Source organism: Sorex araneus, chromosome 6 (genome assembly GCF_027595985.1).
Source record: "Sorex araneus isolate mSorAra2 chromosome 6, mSorAra2.pri, whole genome shotgun sequence".
Classification (NCBI taxonomy): Eukaryota; Metazoa; Chordata; class Mammalia; order Eulipotyphla; family Soricidae; genus Sorex; species Sorex araneus.
Window position 1 is genome coordinate 111,625,048 of NC_073307.1, and position 22,773 is coordinate 111,647,820.

Here is a 22,773-nt window from a genome sequence, read left to right on the forward strand (position 1 = left end):
TAGATAATTTTCCTGATTAGCATCTTCACTTCATGATAGAAAATATTAATTATATTGACATATCTATACGATAAAACCTAACCTATCTGGCATTGGTATGACAAGTATACATGAGTAATACAATTTTACAAAATAGATTGTACAGTGGGTAAAATACTTGCCTTACATGTATCCAACCTAGGGTCAATCTCTGACACTAGTATGATCCCCCAACATTGCCAGGATTGATCCCTGAACATAGAGACAAGATTAAGCCCTGAACAGAGTCAACTGTGGTCCACTCCCTACCTCTGCCCCACCAAAAAAGAAAGTTGAAAAATACACATTTTAGAATAACAAGCCATCAGATAAATCAGGTTATTAACATCTTCAGCATTGAGGTTATCACAAACAAAGAGAATATATACTGCATTATTCTCCTGAAATCACTCCCATGTTCTATGTTCAAGTGTATTCCAAAGGTATAACAAATCATTTGTAGGACTATATCTTTACCCAGAATGTTTCTTTTATGGCAGGGTGTGTTTGGGGCCAAACCTGGAAATACAGAGGGCTTACTTCGGACTCTGGGCTCAGAGATTACTCTTGGTGTGCTTGGGAACTATATGTGGTTCTGGGGATCAAATCAGGGTAGGCTATGCGTAAAGCAAGCACTACAATGCCCGAACTATTTCTCCAATTCAAGTTTCTATTTTTAAGTGGCACATAGTTCATTAGGGTCACTTTCTTGCTCTCTCTGTTGCTCTCTCTGTCTCTGTCTCTCAGAATTTGGGCTCACATCCAGCTGTGCTCAGGGCTTTATCCTAATTCTATGCAGAGACCACTCCTGGTAGTGCTCAGGGGTTGTACGAAGAGGTGGAGATTGAACATGAGCTGACCACATGCAAGGAAAGCACCCTACTCACTGTAGTATCTCTCCATCCCTGTTTATCTTTTTAAATAGTACCATAAGGCAGTATTTCCCAAAATGTCTTCTATATAATAAAAGGGTCTCTGAATTAACTTGTTTTGGAAACAAGTTAAAGGCTTTCTTTACTACAGGATTCCTCATTTGGTGAAAGGAAGTGAAAACTCTAGTGGAGGATGTGGTGCTGAAACATGAACCATGAAACCCAGCATTTGCAGATTTATAAACTATAGCACCTAAAATAAAATCTTAAAAAATAAAACTTATATAACCTTCAAAAAAAATAAAGGAAGTGGAAGCAGGGCAAAGAGATAATACAGGTGTTGGTACACTTCCCTTGCAGGTGACTGATCCCAGTTTGATCCCCGCTATTGTCTATGTTCCAAGCATGTCAGGAGTGATCCCTAAGCACAAAGACAGGTGTAAGGCTTGAACACCACAGGAAGTGGCTCAAACCTCACCACCCCCAGAAAAAGAGAGTTGGGGAAAACTCCAACATTTGGAGATTAAGCACCAACTATTAAACAACAAAACAGGAGTAAACAGGAAATCACAGAAGAAACTAGAAATTTGTTAAAGCAAATGAGAATGTAAACATAAACTATCAGAATCTTTGGGATACAACAAATGCAGTACTAAGGGTAGAAATTCATAGCAATACAGGATTACATCAGAAAAGTAGAATAACCTTAAATCAATAACCCACAGTAAGTAGGAGTGGGAAATTTTTTTTAAAAAAAGACCAGAAATCAATGACAAATAAATCAAAACAGCAATACAAAGGACCAATGAAGCAGGAACAGGGGAGGGGGGCGGGGGGAGGTGTTTCTTCCCCCTTGAAAGACTTAATAAGACTGACAAATACTTAGCTATACTCACAATGAAAAAAGTGAAAGACAAGTCAAATAAATTGAATTACTAAGGGAAGAAATTACAACAGACACCTCAGAAATACAAAAAATTGTAAGGGGTTACTATGAATATCTCTAGACCACTAAACTAGGGAACCAAAGAGAAACTGATGAATTCTTAGAATCATTCTTGGAACTTCCCAAGATTAAACCAGGAGGAAGAAGGAAATCCAAACAGACTGATCTCAAACATGTATATTGTAACAGAAATTTAAAATCTTCCAAAACAAAGCAAAAACAAAAATCCTGGTCCAGATGGGTTCACTAGTGAGTGTTACCAAAACTGATCCAGTGCTCAACCTCAATCTCTTCCAAACTATAAAGGAAACAGTAATTTTTCTTAACAGCTTCTATAAAACCAATATTACCCTAATACCAAAGGCAGACAGAGATATCACTAAAAAAGAAAATTATGAGCTGATATCCATAACAGACATCAATAGGAATTCATTCCAGGAATGTAAAAATGATTCAATATATGCATATAAAAATGTAATAAAACATATCAACAAATAGAAAGAAAATAATGTGAAAGCACCATAGTGACTGGTGGAAGTTATTGGACATGCTGGCTGTATGGGGTGCAATAATTTTGTACATCAAGACCACAAACTTTAGCACACTATTCTAACAATCAAAAAAAATTATTAAAAAATTTAAAAAGAAAAATGCCACAAATAAAGTAATTATGTGTCAACTGAAATAAATCCAAATAGCATCTTTTTAAAAGCTGAAGAAATGTTGCTAATTTTTAAAATTGAATAAAGGATAATGGGATCACCATACTACTCAGTTAAATTGTCTATTTTTTTGAGAAGTTCATTTTAAAAATGAATAAATAATAAAAACCTTTATTGGTACAGTCCTAGCACTGTTCCAAGTGTTGAAACCTGGAAGGCTTACTTCAATAGATAAATGAATTATCTTTGGTCATGGGATCATAGACTGCACATGAAAATATACACATGTGCAGAGAAGAGTGACTTTCTAAATGCTTATATCTGTTTCATCTTTAAAACAAAAATTTTATGTCTTAAAAAGTAAATAGTAATAAATCAATGTAGTTTATTTATTAAACACTTTCTATGGGGTTGGCCATACAGTGGATGTCATAGAAGGGGAAGATGCATTCCCTTCAGTCAGGAAATCTGTAATCTAGGTTAGGCACTAAAACTAACACAGGTGAAATAACAACAATCAGTAAAAAAACAATAACAGGACATTTAAGAATTCATATTTAAAGTATCTGAGAAATTCTGAGGAGGAAATTTAGTAAGAACCACAGCATCTAGCTATAACTTAATATGTAGATTAATTAGAAATACAAGGAAGAGGAAACAGAAATTTAGTAATAAGGCATCTAAAGTATCTAAAGAACTCACACATGGAGAAAAAGCATGTGACCTGTACTGTCATCAGTTACAACTGTAATATATACAGGCATATTAATATCACTCATATATAAATATACATATACAACTACCTTGCTCATTTCACTTTTCAAACTTTAGACCTTATTGCACTTTGCAGAAACATGATGAAATAAACACTAAAGTTTAATGTTATGCCCCAGTGCCACTAGGGTGCCCTGGGTGTTTCTGGCACCATGGAATCTGAGAAACATCATACACCAAGGTCCTGACCAGTTAGGTTGACTGAGAAGGAGGGGAGAGCCCAAAAATAAAAAGTTTAATACCAGACTTATCTAACTAAAATTCCTCGCCTATGTCTACATTATTAATAGATAAAACATTAATTTGCAATACATGTTAGTATCAAACAGATATAGTAATGGTAAATTGTTAAAAATTTTTGGCATTTCAATAAATCTTACTGCACATCATTTTTGAAACATCTTTTACCCTCTAATATCTACTAAATCAGAATTAATGAAGCCATCTTTATAAATTAAGAAACATAGTAACTGGCACTAATAAACATTCCTGCTCATCATTTATTCTGAAGACATCATCAATTAACTTAAACTGTTATATGATGCTCAAGAATTCCTTAGAGTGAGTTTTTTTTAAAAAAAATTAATTACATTAAGGATTGACTTAAAATTTCAAAATTAGGGCAAGTATTACTGAGTTAATTCTTATTTCTAGATAAAATACAGGGTTAACACAAACTTTTGTGAAAATCTGAAAACCAGAGAGACTTTGTTTCCTTTCTAATGAAGTGAATTATCTAAAAATTCTCAAAATTTAACTCCTCGTAAATTGTGAACCACTACTTTTAATAAAGTTCTTTGAAAAATTTTTTCAAGACATCTGAGTTTTAAAAATATGGGAAATGCTAAGTTGTTATAGGGAAATGAGAATGTATAAACATTGATTCTAGGGTCCAAGTGATGGTACAGCAGAAAGGGCACTTGACCAACCCAGGTTCGAACCCTAGCATCCCATTTGGCCTCCCTGAGCACTGCCAGGAGTAATTTCTGAGTGCAGAGCCATGAGTAACCCCTGAGCACTGCCAGGTATGGCTCCAAAAAGCAAACCAAAACAAGACAAAATTGATCATAAGAGACAAAATTGATTCTAAAAGATACAATGTATTTATCAATATGAAAAACTCAAAGGATGGATTAAAGACCTCAACATCAGAACACAATCCATAAAGTACATTGAAGACAAGGTCGGCAAAACCCTCCACGACACTGAAGCCAACAGTATCTTCAAAGATGACACGCCACTGGCCAAGCAAGTGAAAACAGAGATAAATAAATGGGACTATCTTAAACTAAGAAGCTTCTGCAGCTCAAAAGAAACAGTGACCAAAGTACAAAGACAGCCTACAGAATGGGAAAGGATACTTACCCAATACCCATCGATAAGGGGTTGATATCAAGGATATACAAGGCACTGGTTGAACTCCACAAGAAGAAAACTGTAAACCCGATCAAAAAATGGGGTGATGAATGAACAGAAACTTTCCCAAAGAAGAAATCTGAATGGCTGAGAGGCACATGAGAAAATGCTCTACATCACTAATCATTAGGGAGATGCAGACCAAAACAACAATGAGATACCATCTCACACCACAGAGACTGGCACACATCCAAAAGAACAAAAGCAACTGGTGTTGGTGTAGATGTGGAGAAAAAGGGACTCTACTTCACTGCTGGTGGGAATGCCGACTGGTTCAGCTCTTTTGGAAAACAATATGGACAATTCTCAAAAAACTAGAAATTGAGCTCCCATCTGACCCAGCAATACCACTCCTGGGCATACACCCCGGAGAGGCAAAAAGGTATAGTAGAAATGACATCTGCATTTCGATGTTCATTGCAGCACTACTTATAATAGCCAAAATCTGGAAAAAACTGGAGTGCCCAAAAACAGATGACTGGTTAAAGCAACTTTGGTACATCTACACAATGGAATACTATGCAGCTGTTAGAAAAAATGCAGTCATGAAATCTGCCTATAAGTGGACCAACACGGAGAGTATCATGTTGAGTGAAATGAGTCAGAAAGAAAGAGACAGACATAGAAAGATCGCACTCATATGTGGAATATAAAGTAGCAGAATGAGACACTAACACCCAAGAGTAGTAGAGATAAGGACCAGGAGGTCTGCCCCACAGCTTGGACACTGGTCTCACATGCTGGGGGAAAAGGCAGCTCAGACAGAGAAGGAAACACCAAGTAGAGAATGTTGGGAGGACCCAGTGGTTGAAAGATGCGTGCCGAAAGTAGACCATAGACCGAACATGAAGGCCACTCAATACCTCTACTGCAAACTACAACATCCAAAAGGACAGAGAACAAAAGGGAATGCCCTGCTACAGAGACAGGGTGGGGTGGTGGGGGATGGGGTGGGGCTGGTGGGAGGGATACTGGGAACATTGGTGTAGGAGAATGGACACTGGTGGAAAGATGGGTAAACAATCACTGTATGACTAAAAGGCAAACATGAAAGTTCATAAGTTTGTAACTGTACCTCACGGTGATTCACTAATAAAATTAAAAAAAAAATCCTCTCTATTGGTTCTATAACCTTTGTCTTCATGCCTCCAAGAGGTAGCAAATACTGGTGAACAATATAAGTCATTTCCATCTGGTTCAAAAGAAATAAAGGCTGACTCGGAAACACTTCACTGATTAATATGTGATATCTAAGAGAGCACTATTCACAACAGGCAAAATCTAGAAGCACCCCATGTGTCCAAGACGAGATGACTGGATAAGGACACTATAGTACGACCCAGAAGTGGAGATCCTCTGCCCATTTCCCCCAGTCTCCAGCGATCCAGGGGTCACACTCATAAGCCACCTCCTGCTGGCACCAGATAATCTCCTCACAGCCACCCTCCAGAATTCAGAGTTGCTTCTCCTGGAAGGAAGCATAAAATGAGGCCCCCATAACCATGCCACCAGACTCCACGCCAGGCTGTTTTCACTTGGGGCACCCCAGAGGAGAGCAGGTGAGAGCTCTCCCTGCCCCAAGGAACCCAGCCCCAGCAGCTGACCTCCATAACCCAACCGCCGCCATGCTCCAAGCCACTTTCCACACACTCGGGCCAAGCCTCACATATGGGTGAATATATTCCCTGATACATCATAAGACACTCCCTACCCATTTTACACAATTACCACACCATGGGGTTTAGATAGTAGGCAACAAATCATAGAAGGAAATATATATATGTGTTTATATATATGGATATATATTTTCAGACATATATACCAAAGCTCACATCATCCAAACTCTAACAACATGTTAGTGTTATCCTGTAGACTGTCTTAATAGCTCCTGCCAAAATAGAACAATCTTCACACTGTTTTCTATATGAACACTTTTTTGTAAGCATGTTCAGAAGTTCTTCATAACAGACAATACATAATATATTCTTTTGTTTATGTTTTGGGAGAGGGATTGGGGCTTGGGATGGAGACATCCCAAATTTGGTGGTGGGAAGGTGTAATGGTGGTGGGATGGGTGTCTGAATATTAAATGCAATCAAATAATGTGAAGTAACATATTAAAAAAAAAGAAACTCTGGTACATATACACAGTACAATACTATTCAGGTAGAAGACAAGATAAAATCATGCAATAAGCTGCTATGGGGATGATACTGGAGAGTAGCCTGCTAAGTGAGATTAGTCAGAAAGTGAGGTACAGACACTGATCTCCCCCATATATTGCAAACAAAGGAACAAGGTAAGGGAATAACAATGTATGAAGGCAACAAAAAACTTAGAACTGGTCTTCAATACTAAGCCTACCATAGAGAAGAGGGTAGAGGGGTGAATAGTATGGGCAGGTGTCATGGAGGACCTCTGGGGCAATGATGAAGGAAAGTGAACACTCTGGGGTGGGAGTGTGGTGCTGAAATAATTAATGCAAGAAAGTCTACCATTAAAATTATTATAAACTATGGTGCCAACCAGTTTGCCCTGTCTCAGTTCTTTCTACAAAACCATGTTTCTAATAATAAATGACTGCTTCTATTAATTCCAACTATTTCTTCTTTCAATGAGTGGGACTACGCTGGGGAATTCTGAACATCAGGGCACAACAGTGCAGAACCTGAGAAACATTTCACTTACCAGTGCTGAGCACAGTGTAAAAATAAATCCCTCAATGCTTAGCTTGTATCATAACACACTGATTAAATTTCTGTAGCCTTGTAGTATGTGTTAAGTTTTTTAATACTGGAATTTGGTCTTCAAAACGTAGCTGTTTAACCAAATATTTGAAATACTCTAGACATATTTTTAGCTTTATCTATAAAATGGAAATGTTAATCCAGTGCTTTCCAAATGGATGACACCTCCCTGAGAGGTTTCTTGACAATCCAAAGGAAGTGGAGTAGCAGTCTTGGGTGCAATGGAGAGGAATGGTGGGGAACTGTTTTCTGTTTGCTTAAAAATAAATCTGTAAAGAGGTGCTGAGTCTTTTTCTTGTGTGTAAGAAAAAGGACCAGTAAGAAACATAAGTTTGATAACCTCTGGCACCACAGGGAGTATCTGTAAGAATAAAATTAAGTTACATGAGAATAATGTGTTATAAAACTTTTAGTACAGAGCATAGAATATAGGCTTTCTATGTACAATAAACTTTACATTTTCTTTTCTCTCCATAAGATTCTTGTCTGTAATGTCCTTTTTCTTTCCCCTACACTAAGCCTTAGCTCTTGCTCTTATTTTTCAAATGTTCCACCAAGTCCTTTAAACTCTGTTAGACTTACTCTAGCTGCCAAGTCTTGTTTTCAATGAGCCTGTTTCACAGAAATAGTACTTTGTGTACAATACTTTGGAATGTCTTTTTACTTAAGTTTTATCTGTTTTGGTTTTTGGGGGGTTTTGTGTTTTGCTTTGGGGCCACACCTGGCGATGATCAGGAGTTATTCCGGGCTAGGCACTCAGGAATTACTCCTGGCAGTGCTTGGGGGACCATATGGGATGCCAGGAATCAAACCCAGGTTGGTCATGTACATGGCAATTGCTCTACATGCTGTACTATTTGCCTGCAAGCTAGATTTTAACCTAAGTGAAATAAAGAAGAGTATCTTATGCTCCCTCTATGTATCTTCATATTACACTTACCAAAGCCATTCACATTTATTTCCTCCTTTTTGCATTTTGATTCCTAACATGCTAAATAAACATCTTTACAGTGAACTGCATTATCACTGGTTCATAAAATGCATCTAAAGGCTTTAATATAACTAACTTTAAAAAACAGACAGATCATTGTTTTAGTTATGCCGCAAAATGCAACATCATAACTATCATATTTTACTGATTAGTTAATATTCTGATCACTCTGCCTAGTGAATGATTTGGGGAATATGTTATCAAAGTTCAGTGCCAACGTTTGCTTGTGATTACTGACAATGTTTCTGTTTCCTAGAAAGGTAAGAGCCAACATTTTGAAAGTTGCACAATTAAACTTTTGATGATGTGTGTCCCTAAGTTCCCTCTCTTCAGTCTTCCAAATAATGTCATAGTATATTTGGTATGAAGTGATTCACACCAAGTGAAAACTGAAATAGCTATTTTTGAACTGATTATATGATTTGAAAAATAAAAGAAAAACATTTTTTTAAAAAAGACAAGATACTTGTGCCAAATATCAGGACATGTGTGAAGACCTAAAAAGGAGCATCGTATGAGTTTTAATATTTTTCAAATATCTATTCACTGTTAATGCCATCTTCTATGCCAATGACAAAAACACATTAATTTCTAGTCCAAGTACAAAAAAGCTACCATACTCTACTAGTACTGTGAATCCAACAGCAATTATATGCAGTAAAAATTTTTAGAACTTATTGACACTTCAAAATATTGGAAAAGATCACAAAAAAGTAAATACTAGCCTTCTCTAAGTTGACTGTTAGAAAAACTAAATTACAATTCTAAAACACTTAAATTGAAAAATAGGGAAGTATGTGGGTAGGATGTTTGCCTTGCATGTGGCCAACCCGGGTTCAATTCCTCCATCCATCTTGGAGAGCCTGGCAAGCTACTGAGAATATCCAGCCCGCATGGCAGAGTCTGGCAAGCTATCTGTGGAATATTCGATATGCCAAAAACAGTAACAACAAGTCTCACAATGGAGACATTACTGGTGCCCGATCAAGCAAACTGATGAACAATAGGACGACAGTACGACAATGCTTTCTTATTCTACATATACAGGATCCCAGGTTTCTATGGGGAAGAGGTAAGAATGTTAGCACTGTAGCACTGTCATCTCATCCTGTTGTTCATCAATTTGCTCGAGCGGGCACCAGTAACATCTCCACTGTGAGACTTGTTGTTACTGTTTTTGGCATTTTGAATGCCATGGGTAGCTTGCCAGGCTCTGCTATGTGGGCAGGATACTCTTGGTAGCTCGCTGGGCTCTCTGAGAGGGACAGAATCGAACCCGGGTCGGCTGTGTGCAAGGCAAATGCCCTGCTGTGCTATGGCTCCAGACCAAGATTGTTACAAGATAAAATAAAAATATTTTTAGAAAATGGAGATATAGGTGTGGAGATATAATACAGTGTGTAGGGCACATGAGTTTGAACCCCAGACCCCAATATGGTTCTCCAGTTCCACCTGGAGTGGTCCCTAAGCACAGAGCAAAGAGTAAGTCCTGGCACTTCGGGGTATGGCCCCAAAATAAAAACAATCCCCCCCCCAAATGATGAAGATATCAAACAAATACAGGAAACCAACCTGAAAGGTTAGATCCACTAGTCAACTCTAGGGTATCTGTATATTGTCACTGTCATTGTCATCCCGTTGCTCATCGATTTGTTCGAGTGGGCACCAGTAACGTCGCTCATTGAGAGACTTATTGTTACTGTTTTTGGCATATCCAATACGCACGGGGTAGCTTGCCAGGCTCTGCCGTGCGGGCTCGATACTCTTGGTAGCTTGCCAGGCTCTCCGAGAGGGGCAGAGGAATCAAACACGGGTCGGCCGCGTGAAAGGCGAACGCCCAACCGCTGTGCTATTAAAATAATGAAAACCAAGGCTTCACCAAGATGATGATAGAGTGGGTTCCTTTCTTTACTCACAAATTGAACAAGGAACAGTTAGCCAGAAAGAAGACAGATAATCCCATAACATGGGTTTAAGACTCAAGTACCTCTGCACCTCAGCAATCAATACAAACAGCACTAGTGAGGAAACAGATGAGATCGAGAATCTGGGAAGGAAGACAAGGGGAAGTGTGTGGAGGCAGTGCAAATCATATGCCCTTGACCCAAGTCAAGCCTGTAAGGCAGGAGCTGGAATGTTTCTCACAGGTGGCATGCACTCTGACAGGAAGGGCCATAGAGAGAGGCTTCTAGAACAGCATTTTTTGTCCTTCTTTCAACACTGGCTCTCTGCTTCATTTCTGTGGCTCCCCTTGTCCTACAGCCTGCCCCCTAGTCTCACGCTGTGCCTACTTCCCGCCCCCCCCTCCCAATGAGAAACACTGATTGAGAATACATTCTCCTTAAAAAAAAAAAAAAAAAAAAAAAGAATACATTCTCCTTCTCTATGGAACCTAATATATCACCAAGTGTATCAACAGTAGGTCTGCCAGGGACCTTTCAGGTACAGAAATCCAGAAAAGAGGAATATCAGCACTGCCACAAACAGGAATCAGCCTCAGCCTACCCAGCGCTGCCCCTGACTAGCACCCTCATGACAGTGACCAGGGCTCTCCGGACCCATACCTAAACTTTCCATACAGCACCTGCTAATACCTTCTTAAGTGCTTAGAGAAGCCAGCAGGAACATTTTAAAATTTGTAACTAACACCACAGCACCATCTGCTGGTAAAGTACAAGGGCTCTAAATTTATAATACAGACTTCTTTTATTAAGGAAATTTTTTAAATGTAAAAATTTAAATGGAAGAGGTAAAATAGGCAAAATTTTATAAACACACATACACATACACACACATATATACACATGGCATGAGGTCTCATGGCAACTTGAGGCCTCAAGACAATATGATGTCACAAGAAAGACCATCCCTCTAGGACTTGAGTTTAAAGATATATATGTTCCTATCAGATGATCTTAATGCTACAGGGTCAGAATTGGACTTTCAGTGGTGAACTTAATGTAGAACACACACATTTTATTTCTTTTGTTTTGGGGGCCACAGTAGGCAGTGCTGAGAGCATATTCCTGGCTCTTGCTCAGAGATCACTCCTAGAAGAGCTCCGGGGCTATAAAAGGAAAAAGGACTGAACCCAGTTTGGCCATATGCAATACAATTACCCTACCCACTGTACAACTCCACTTATTTTTATTTTTAATAGTGTAGATATAAAACTTGTTAAAATGCAACTACTTCCATTTTAAAAATAACAAAATCACTCATTACACAATACTGATCAAAAAATTGTGAAATACATGAGTTAATAAATGATGTATGACAATGTATAATAATGTTCAAATCAGACAAAATGGGAAAATTCTCGATAATAATAAAATATCAAATGCTAACAGCTAAAGAATGAGGATGGATGGTTATCCAATCATCATAGTAAAACTGACAAAGAAGCATTGCTAGCTGATAAATCTAGAGAATGGATAGAAAGTAACACACTGTATAGTTTTGAAGTGTCTTCCATAGATATTAGTCAGTCATGAGAAAGAGAAAAGTACCTTTAAATTTTTGAAAGAGATTATATTCAACCTCAAATTTCTTAGGGTAATATGGGTAAACTTTTTGGAGGAAGACCACTTGAGCAGTACTCAAGTCAGGGATGGGGGAGGGAAAGGGGGAAGGGGCAGGGGTTGGGAGGACACAGTCTCCAAGCACCAGGGAGTGCTTGAAGTCATCAATGTCAACACTTTCCCAACAATAATTCTTTTTGGGGGGGGAGTTTGGTCATACCTGGCAATGCTCAGGAGTGACTCCTGGCTCTGCACTCAGGAATCACTTCTGGAGGTGCTCAGGAGACATATGGGATACCGGGGATCAAATTCAGGTCAGCCCCATGTAAGGCAGACGCCCTACCCACTGTACTATCATCCTGTCCCCACCAACAATAATTCTTAAAGTCTATGTACATGAGATAGCTTTGTATTTACTCTTCAATTCCCTTCATTAATACTATCTTATAGTTCTCAGGGTAGACATCTTTAACCTATTTAACAAACTTATTCCTTAGCATTTCTTTTTTTAAAAGCAATTCTTAATTTCTTCACTATTGGTATAAAAACACAACTAAATATTAAGTATTGATTTTTTTGTCCTCTAACTCTGCACAACTCTTTTTTTTTTTTATTTAGTCACCCTGAAATTACAGTTATTCGTGATTGGGTTTTTGGCATACAATGCTTGAATAGTGATCCCTTCACCAGCGTCCATTTCCCTCTACCAATGCCCACCTCCACACACACACCCCACCCACCCCCATCTAGTTCTAAAAATTTTCTGTCAATTTAAAAAGCAAATATTTATTTATTTATTTATTTATTTATTTATTTATTCTTTTTGGGTCACACCAAGCGATGCTCAGGGGTCACTCCTGGCTCTACACTCAGGAATTACCCTTGGCCGTGCTCAGGGGACCATATGGGATGCTGGGAATCGAACCCGGGTTGACTTTGTGCAAGGCAAACGCCCTACCCGCTGTGCTATCACTCCAGCCCCAATTTTCTGTCAATTTTTTAAGGTCTTCTAAATATAGCATGTCACTGGCAAATTGGGACCATTTAACTTCTTTTCTGATTTGGATGCTTTATATTGCTCTTTCTTGATCAATTTCTCTGAGTATGACTACAGTATTATGGAGTAAAAGTGGAAACTAGGTGAATATCCTTGACCAGAACTTAGAGGGACATTTTTCAGCTTTTCACCACTTACTACAATGTTAGTTGCAGGCATGTCACATAAAGCTTCTATTATGTTAAAACATTTTCCTCCTATACCAACACTATACGTGAGGGTTCTATCATGAAAGGGCACTAAATGTTGTCATTATTTTCTTAAGAAAATCATATAGTTTTTAATATCATATGTAATACTGATCTATGGATGGTGAACCATCCTTCTACCCCCTAGAATAATTATATTTTATCCTAGTATATGCTGAGTTCAGTTTGCTAATGTTTTTTGAGAATTCTGGCACGCACATCCATCAAAGATATTGGCCCAAGAGGATAGTACAGCAGGAGAGATAGTACAGCAGGTAGGGTCCTTGCCGTGCATGTGGCCAAGCCAGGTTTCATCACTGGCATTCTAGACAGTTCCTTGAGCACCACCAGGAGTAACTCCTGAGTGCAAAGCCAGGAGTAACTCCTAAGCACTGCTGGGTGTGGCTCAAAACTATACTGGCCCATAATTTTTTCTTGTGTTACCATTTTTGATTTTGGTAACAGTAATACAAGCCCTATAAAATGAGTGTGGAAATATTTCTTCTTTCTGCTTTTTTGGGAAGAGTTTAAAAAAACTGTTATCGATTCTTCTTTAAATGTTCAAATTTACCAGTAAAGTTATTTAAGTCCTAAACTTTGCTTAAGTGATGTTATGATTAATTCAATATCTTACCAGTAATTTATGGCCTCGTATTTTATGTCCTCAGGCTTTTGTTATCAAAGATTATATGCTTCCAGAAATTTATCCACTTTTCCTAGCTTTTCCAATTGTTGGTATGCAGTTATTCACAGCAGTCTCTTACAATTCTTTTAATTCATGTGGTAAAGTTATATTCCCTTTTTCACTTCTAATTTTTTTAGAAATTAGAAATGAAAATTTCTCTCTTTTTCTTGACAAGTCTGACTAAAATTTTGTCTATTTTGTTTATCTAATTAAAAAACCCAGTATCTTATCTGTTTTTCTATGCTCAATTTATTTTCACTCTAATCTAGTTATTTCCTTTTCTCTAGTAACTTTGAGCTTTGTTTCCTTTTCTAGCACTAGAACTGTCAATTTGGTTTGCTTTGAGTTTTTTTTTTTTCTTACAGTATTACAAGAAATTTCCCTTTTACATGTATCTCCTTAATTTTATTAATTTTGGTACAAATTTATTTGTGTCTGGATATTTTTTCTTTTGTTTACTCTTTAATCCCCTAATTTTTCTGCAGCTTGTGAATCAGCATTATGAGATGTGATTTGTTTCCTCTTATAATGACAAATTCAAAAAATCAGATCTTAGTATTTAATTAAAATAAGCAAATAAATGTTCTTTGTTGACCATTTCAAAATGCAAACCAATCTGTTTCCCTAGAGGTGATACTCAATGCTCTGCAAGCAATAGAAAGCACAACAGATAATGAGATTAGATCACACAACTTCCTCCAAACTATTATAGTTTCCGTCTTTTATTACAGAGCATTGAGAACAAAACAAGTCAACAGATAACCAAAAGAAAAACAACAACAAAAAGGTTTCTGATTTCTTTTATGAGAATAAGCTCTTCTAAAGCTAAACAGTTTCAAATATTCCAGATTTGGTTCCTTGTTTGGTTATGACCCATGAAATTACATAAGAGAGATGATACAACAAGTAAGTCATCTGCCTTGCTCGTGACTGACCCAGTTTCTATCCCTGGCACTCCCAATGGGCCCCCAACACTTCAAGGAATGATTCCTGAGCACAGATATAAGAGTAAGCACTGAACACTACTGGGTATACCCCACCACCCAATAAACTCACATACATACGATGCCCAAAATTTTGTCATAAATCCTTTTTATGTAGAGAAAGTACATACAGTTGTCTGAAATTAAATGCCCCATTTGAAAGAGCACTTTTAACTTCTGTTACTCTAATCTATCAATTTTGATATAGCACCATAAATAATAATGAGTTGGCATTTTTATACGGGTGCTTAAAACATAACACCAAGCAATGTAACAAAAAAAAATTTTTTGAACCAATATTCTGGTTATATGCTCTGTAGTCTGTGAAAGATACCTCAGGAGAAGTACCAACAGTGAAAATTACAAATTGATCAAAACAGAACACAATTTTTTTTTTAGTTTTTAAATTTTTTTATTGAGTCACCATGTGGAAAGTTACAAAGTTTTCAGATTTAAGTCTCAGTTATACAATGCTCAAACACCGATCCCTTCACCAGTGCACATATTCCACCACCAAGAATCACAGTATAGCTCCACCCCGCACCCCCACGCCCCTAGCCCCCCATGCCCCTAGCCCCCCCAAGAACACAAATATTAATAAATATATCCACTGATATGTGTTTTTTAGAAACATTCAGATAGCAGACTAGAGAGACAGTAATGTGGATAAGGCCTTTCATGAAGGCAACTTGTGTTCAATCACTGGTACCACATATGGTACCACTACTGCCAGTAGTGATTCCTGAGCACAGAGTTAGGAGTAAACCAGGAGTACAGCCAGGTGCACCCTCCACACAAAATTAAAACTATGACTGGTATTTCAAGAGAATAATCAGGGGCTGAAGAAATAGTAAGCAAAAGACTTACATGTCTTCAATCTCTGGAATTGCCTGGTCCCAGAGTACTGATAGGGAGGTGAGAGGCCTGACTTCTGCATACCTCTCCACCCCCAACACACACACACACACACACACACACACACATACACACACACACACACACACAAACACCCACACACAATCCCAGGGTATGACCTCTATGACTAATAAAAATAACTTAAATTTTACTTTCTACTCTTTTCTCCAAGAGTATAATACCTCATTTGTTAGGGGGAAAAAAAGACCAAAGAATTCAAAGATAGTGTTTTAACAGGAAAAAAAAATACAATAAAAATTCTAAATGTTATCCTTTAAACTATACTTTGATTAAGGTTGTTGTACCTGAAGATTGATTTCCGCCTCATAGAAGGTTAGGCATGAGCAGTAATGTCGATCTGAGTCAATATCTGTCAGGACCACCACAAAAAACGTTGGCTGCTTCCGCTCTCTGGACAGTTGCCATCCACCAGGCTGACAAAACTATATAAAATAGAAAAGAACATTATGCCATTTTATAAGTATAACCAAAAATATTTGTAAGTCTGAAAAATGTTAAAATGCTTCATTAATTATTATTTCTACCTGATGTGATGTTACCTCAGAAAAAAAATTTTAAATATCCCACACAGGTTAATGATGTAAAACATTTTTACTAATGTGGATAATTCACTTTACAAAGGTAGTCTTGATTTTCCACAGATGCCACTCATTCTGAAACCTAAATGAAAACAAGCAGGAATACTGCACCAAAATCAAAGACTTTAATCCATTAGAACAAATTATAAAATAAGTTTAAGGCAAATTAGAGTCTAGAGTCTTTGATTTAATTACTCTTTCATTTCAGTATAATGACAAATGTATTTTTTTCATTAACTGAAACAACCTTCTGTGCTATAAAATATTCTTTAATATATTTAGGAGCTGGAGAGATAGTATAGGGTTAAGGCACTTGCTTTTTTTGTTTGTTTGCTTGTTTGTTTTGCTTTGCTTTTTGCTTTTTGGGTCATACCCGGTGATGCTCAGGGGTCACTCCTGGCTCTGCACTCAGGAATTACCCCTAGCAGTGCTCAGGGGACCATATGGGATGCTGGGAATTGAACCCAGGTTGGCCGCATGCAAGGCAAACACCCTACCCGCCGTGCTATCACTCCAGTCCCAAGGCACTTGCTTTGTATGTGCCAACTCCAGTTCAATCTCCACCACTACATTTACTTTCCTAAGCATGGCCAGAAGTGATTCCTGAGCACAAAGCCAGAAATTAATACATGCCACTCTAAGAAAGTAACATTATTTACTCTTCACGCAACTATCACTTTATGTCAGAGGGGCTTTAATATTAGTTATTCACTAAACTTAGTAAATGTAATAAAATTACACACCAGAGAATATTTATTTAAAACACATATTTTAAATAAAAATGTGGTTTAATATGAATCAAAATACACCTCTTCATAATAGCCCAAGAATAGCAAATGTACTGATTTCTCATATCAAAATACCCTTCCTTCCTCCAGGAGGCACACAAACAACAAAATAATTTTCATGAGCAAAAAGATCACTTAACTGAGAAGGTATTTTACTACTTAAAACCAAAAAAGAGCACCAGATAGCACGCCCAGCAGACTGAGTGCATGTTTTACATGCAGATTGTTCGGGTTTAATCTCTGGCATCACATGGTTTCAAAGCACTAATGGAAGCATCTCCCATGCATAGAGCAGGTATGGCCCCCCAAACACAATTGGGTGTTATCCTCCAAACAAAACAAAAACCCAAATCCTTGAGGTCAGAAAGAACATGGATGCATATGACAGTTTCGATCCCCGGTACCAAGTAGGGTTCCCTGAGCACCATGAGAAGCAGCCAGAAGTAAGCCCTGAGTACAGACATATGTGGCCACAAAATAAGAATCAAACATAAAAGTCAATCCTAGGTAAAAGCCTCATAATATATCCAGTTTTGTTTTCCATGTAAACAGACAAAATTGTAACAAAATAACCAAAATGTCAATAGCACTACTGGGACCAATTTGAATGACCTACTAAACATATAACATTGTAGAAGTTCTTTAGATAATAGCTACCCTTCACATTTTTTTATCACCACCTCTATAAATTTACAGCTCAAGTAGAAACATTTTATTGTGCAACCTTTAGAATAACTGGACAAGAAAATTAAAAGTTTGAAAGGGGGATGCCTAGATCACCCTTGACCTCTTTCCTTCCAGCAAAGGAAGGAAACTGAGTGCAAGGAGAAGAGACAGACAGGAAGCAAAGGGGAGGGGGAGAGGGAGAGGGTGTCAAAGGGATTCTGGAATATGAATGAAGTAAAGAAGCAGTATGACTAAATATCCAAGCCATAGAACCAGCAACACTGAAATATGAGACCCACATTTCCCCCCACTTTATGTAAACACCACGGTTTACAGTTGTTCATGATGTTTCATTACAGCAGTTAATTTTCCAATACCAGTCCCACCACAGTGACTTTCCATCTGTCTCCAATTTCCCAAACACCCCTCAAGCCTGAACCCCACAGCAGGCCCACAAGAAGTTATTTTATATTGCTGGTTACCATCAGATGGCGAATGGAATGATGAAAAATTATTTCCATAGAAAAAAGTATGTGAAAATTGTTGCATCTCACTGTGGTGACATTAAATTCTTATCTAAGGGTTTACTCAGCTGTTGGTGCAAGCTAAGTCTTTTGTGTTAATGTTTTTGTTAGCCAACAATGGTTGGCTTCTGCGTTACATCCCATCCAATCTGTTGTGCTACTACTGGGATGTCAGTGTTGTAGAGTTTGAACATGGCCAGAAAATCCAGGATATTTAAATGGGCAGTTAACTGGGCATGGCTGCCAGGGTCTTCCGGGAGGTGTGGCAAGGTCACCCATCCTGACTCCAAGAAGGCCTGAAGTTTTTAGACACAAAGATCCATGTACCTGGAGTTTTCAGCAGATTAAGTTCTCTGAGGGGCTCGGTCCTGAGGTAGTGGGATCTGGCTGGAGGTGCAATGGCAGATTTGGGGTGTAGGAATAATTGCCAGGGCTTTGTTTGGGCAGGAGCTGGCTCTCCCCCAGCTCCGAGATGAGATATATACTTTAACAACCAAACTTTATAAGGTACCTGTCAAGGTGGCAGGCTGAGGGGTGGGATGTAGGGGAGTAAAACTGGGAACACTGGTGGAGGGAAGTTGGCTCTGATAGTGAGATTGGTGATAGAACACTGTATGTCTAAAACTCAATGATAAATAACTTTGTAAATTATGGTGCTTTAATAAAATAAAATTAAGAAAATAGAAAAATCCTTAATAGAACACACTAAATATAATGTCCAGAAAATGAATATTACAGTTTAGGCAGTAATGGGTCTGGAGCAATAGCACAGCAGGTAGGGCATTTGCCTTGCAAGTGGCTGACCCAGGTTCGATTCCCAGCATTCTATATGATTCCCCAAGCACCACCAGGAGTAATTCCTGAGTGCATGAGCCAGGAGTAACCCCTGTCCATCGCTGAATGTGACCCAAAAAAAGCAAAAAATAATAATAATAATAATAATAGAATGGGGGCTGGAGCAATAGCACAGCCGGTAGGGCGTTTGCCTTGCATGCAGCCAACCCAGGTTCGATTCCCAGCATTCCATATGATCCCCCAGCACCGCCAGGAGTAATTCCTGCGTCTACAGAGCCAGGAATAACCCTTGTGCATCGTCAGGTGCAACCCAAAAAGAAAGAAAAAAAGACAGTAAGAAAAAAAAAAGGCAGAAAGATTTCCTTAAGACACCAGAAATGGTCTCATTTTCCCCAAGTTTACAAAAAGAACTTCTGCTAAGATCTGAATTTTTTAAAGTATTCACAGTAAAACTTTTGGGAAATTCCAAGGATTGTTTTTCAGATTAATTAAGTACTTCTTCAAATCTAAGGTTAATGTGACCACAAGACAGTTCATGATACTTCATGGTAGATCTGGTTAAATACTTTTACAATGCCCAAAGAGTTTTTGACAAATAACTCTGTCTATTACAATGTCAAAATAGTTACTGACACAGATCTGACTACATGAGATCCCTTACTTCACAAATATAACTATAGATGTTAAAAGGAATTACTTTATGCTATGATTTTTGCAACACTATCGAACTCATACTTTACAGGAAATCTTGATTCATTATCAAATAAAATATGTTGATTATGAATATTCAGAAGTAAATTGCAGCTCCCACAATCAAGTTCACAATTTTTTTCAAAGATAAAAGGAAATGTTCTTAATCTCCAATTAAATATCACTTTTCAAATTGATCATATCATAAGATTAATTAATTGAATGTCAATTGTCAGAAGATAGTGTCAATATTTTCCAAAAAGTACTCCCCACAGGATTTGGATTTGAAGTATAATAATGTTAGTTGGTTCAATCATTTCAAATCTTTGCGGAGGAAGTAATAAACAATAAGGGAGTAGACATTGCAATTCTTGAACCTGAGCTCGAGTCACATTTCTGACAGGAATGTGAGGGAATGTTTAGACAGCTGGAGACAAAATAGTCACTAAAAGATAGCAAGCAAGCAAGCAGAATGATAAGTATTGAAAAAACAGGATAAATCAGGGATTTCATCCTCTGGTGCCTTTATTGGCAAACAGGAAAAAAAAAAGCTATCACAGGTGTAAAACCTAAATTGTTTGTATCAATTATAACTGGCTACACTTTGCCCTCTGTTTTCAAGTCACTAAGGGAAATACACTTATTTGAGATACCATTATCAACGAACATACCATAAAACTGTAAAACATTATATATACTTCACCATACATACAATAATTTAAGTTTGACTACTCCTTTCCACCTAATCCTCATCATTTAACAGGCCATAAAAATATAACATTATTAGGGAAGATGTCAATATGAAGGGCTCTTCTTCAGGATGTTAGCCCTTAAGTTTTCTTTAACATCTTTGCATGACCAACAAATACTATTTCAATAAAATTAAAACTGACACACACTGCTAGACTCTATACACTAATGCACTAAAATCAATGTAGTTTACTTGCTTGTTCCTTTAAATGCCTGAAGTATACAGTAGATCATCTGAAAATTTCATTTAAAAAAAAAGCACCAATAATCTTTTTCACATTTGTGAATGTTTAATATATAAATGTATCTCACAAGACTCACTTTAAAAATGATGAAACCATGACTCAAGACATTAAAGTCATGAGGTGAGTATGTGAAAAAGGCAGTAATAGAATTTAAGTCTTACTATCTATAGGATTTGTTTTCTTTCAGTGCTGAATTGTTTTTATAAATCACACTTCAAGTATTATTTTAATTAACATAAACTACTGATAGAAAACTTTAACCACTATCAATTGTTCGACATTTGGGTTACTTCCACATGCAATCTACTGTGCTAAGATTGCAATGCACCTAGCTGTGCACATATCTTTTTGAATTAATATTTCTGTGCTTTGGAGCTAGATGCTAACAAGTGGAATCACTGAGTTATATGGAAACTTTATTCTTTTTTTCAAAATAAATTTCATTACTGTTCTTCATAGAAGTTGAACCAGACAATATTTCCACATTCAGTCAAAGAGGGCATCTCTTTCAATCCATCCCAAGCAATCTTGATTGGTTCCAGTTTTCTTGACATATGTGATTCTCACTGATGTGAGATGGTATCACATTGTAATTTTGATTTTTCATTTCTCTGATAACAAGTGACAATGAAGAAACTTTGGCACATATATACTATGGCATAGATTGGAATTGTAAACAAAGATGAAACCTTGCAGTTCACTCAAGTTGGATGAAACTGGAGGGTACCATGTTAAGTAGTATTATTTTAAGTAAGAAGAACAAAAAACATGGATGATGTCACATATTTATATGACATACATAAAACAAGGAATAGACTATGAAATGTAACAAATCCTTGGCCTTGGCTTATGAAACTGATGACACCAAGTGGGATGGGGAGGAATAGAAGTGAACTAGCAGTGACATAAGAACAGTGATGAGGGGCCAAAGCGATAGTACAGTGAGTCAGGTTTTTGCCTTGCGTGCGGCCAACCTGGGTTCAATACCTGGCATCCCATATGGTCCCCCAAGCACGACCAGTAGTAATTCCAGTAGGAATAACCCCTGAACATTGCCAGGTGTGACCCAAAAAGGAAAAGAAAAAGGACAGTGATGAAGCATATAGGGCCACTTTGGTGGTGGTGAGTTGCAGTAACTATATAATGAAACCATAAGTGTTAACACTATTGTAAACATGTTACCTAAACTGAGAGAGACAGAGAGATAGAGAGAGAATAATGTTTTCAAGCACATTTGAAACATTTATCAAGAAAGAGCATATCCTGGGTCATAAATAAATTATGTAAAATATGTCCTCAGACTATAAAGCAGCTTAATTAGAAATTAAAAAAGAAAGATCTCTCAGAAACACAATACTTGGAAACAAAATACATACGGCTGACCCAGGTTCTATCCCCTGCATCCCATATGGTCCTCCAAGTACCACCAGGAGTAATTTCTGAGTGCAGAGCCAAGAGGAACCCCTGAGCATAGTCAGGTGTGACCCAAAAAGAAAATTTTTAAAAAATTGGAAAGTATTTTAAACTAAATGGAAATGAAACAATCTACTAAAATGTGTAAGATGCTACTAAGGCAGAACTTACGGGGAAAGCAGTAGCAATAAACAGTCAAAACAGGTCAGGAGGGAAAAAATGTCTCAGCAATGAACTCAACTTCAGTCTTTAGGAATTGATAAAATGTAATTCAAAGTAAAAAGGGAAAAAAGAAAATGAGGGATCAAACAGAAATCAATGAAATAGAGAAAAATATGGCAATAAAAATTAAAACTTGGTTCTTTGAAATATAGAAAATCTTGACAAGCCTCTAACCAGACTAAATCATGAAAAGAAGAACAAATTGTCAAAATCAAGAAAGAAAGAGACAATCCCAATAGAACATTTACCTATATAAGCATACCATAAGGTGTAATATTAATATATTCTTGTAAATAAAATTATCAA

General features: G+C 37.4%; 1 protein-coding gene across 4 annotated transcripts in view; it reads right to left on the reverse strand.

The window, feature by feature from the left end:
* The window catches only part of SBF2 (SET binding factor 2), a 436,024-nt gene that overhangs the window by 240,986 nt on the left and 172,265 nt on the right, over window positions 1-22,773 (reverse strand). For all 4 annotated transcript variants that reach the window (XM_004613607.2, XM_055141226.1, XM_055141225.1 and 1 more), the window contains exon 3: window positions 16,081-16,218. In XM_004613607.2, coding sequence (XP_004613664.2) covers window positions 16,081-16,218 — 138 coding nt within the window. The remainder of the gene's footprint in view (window positions 1-16,080; window positions 16,219-22,773) is intronic.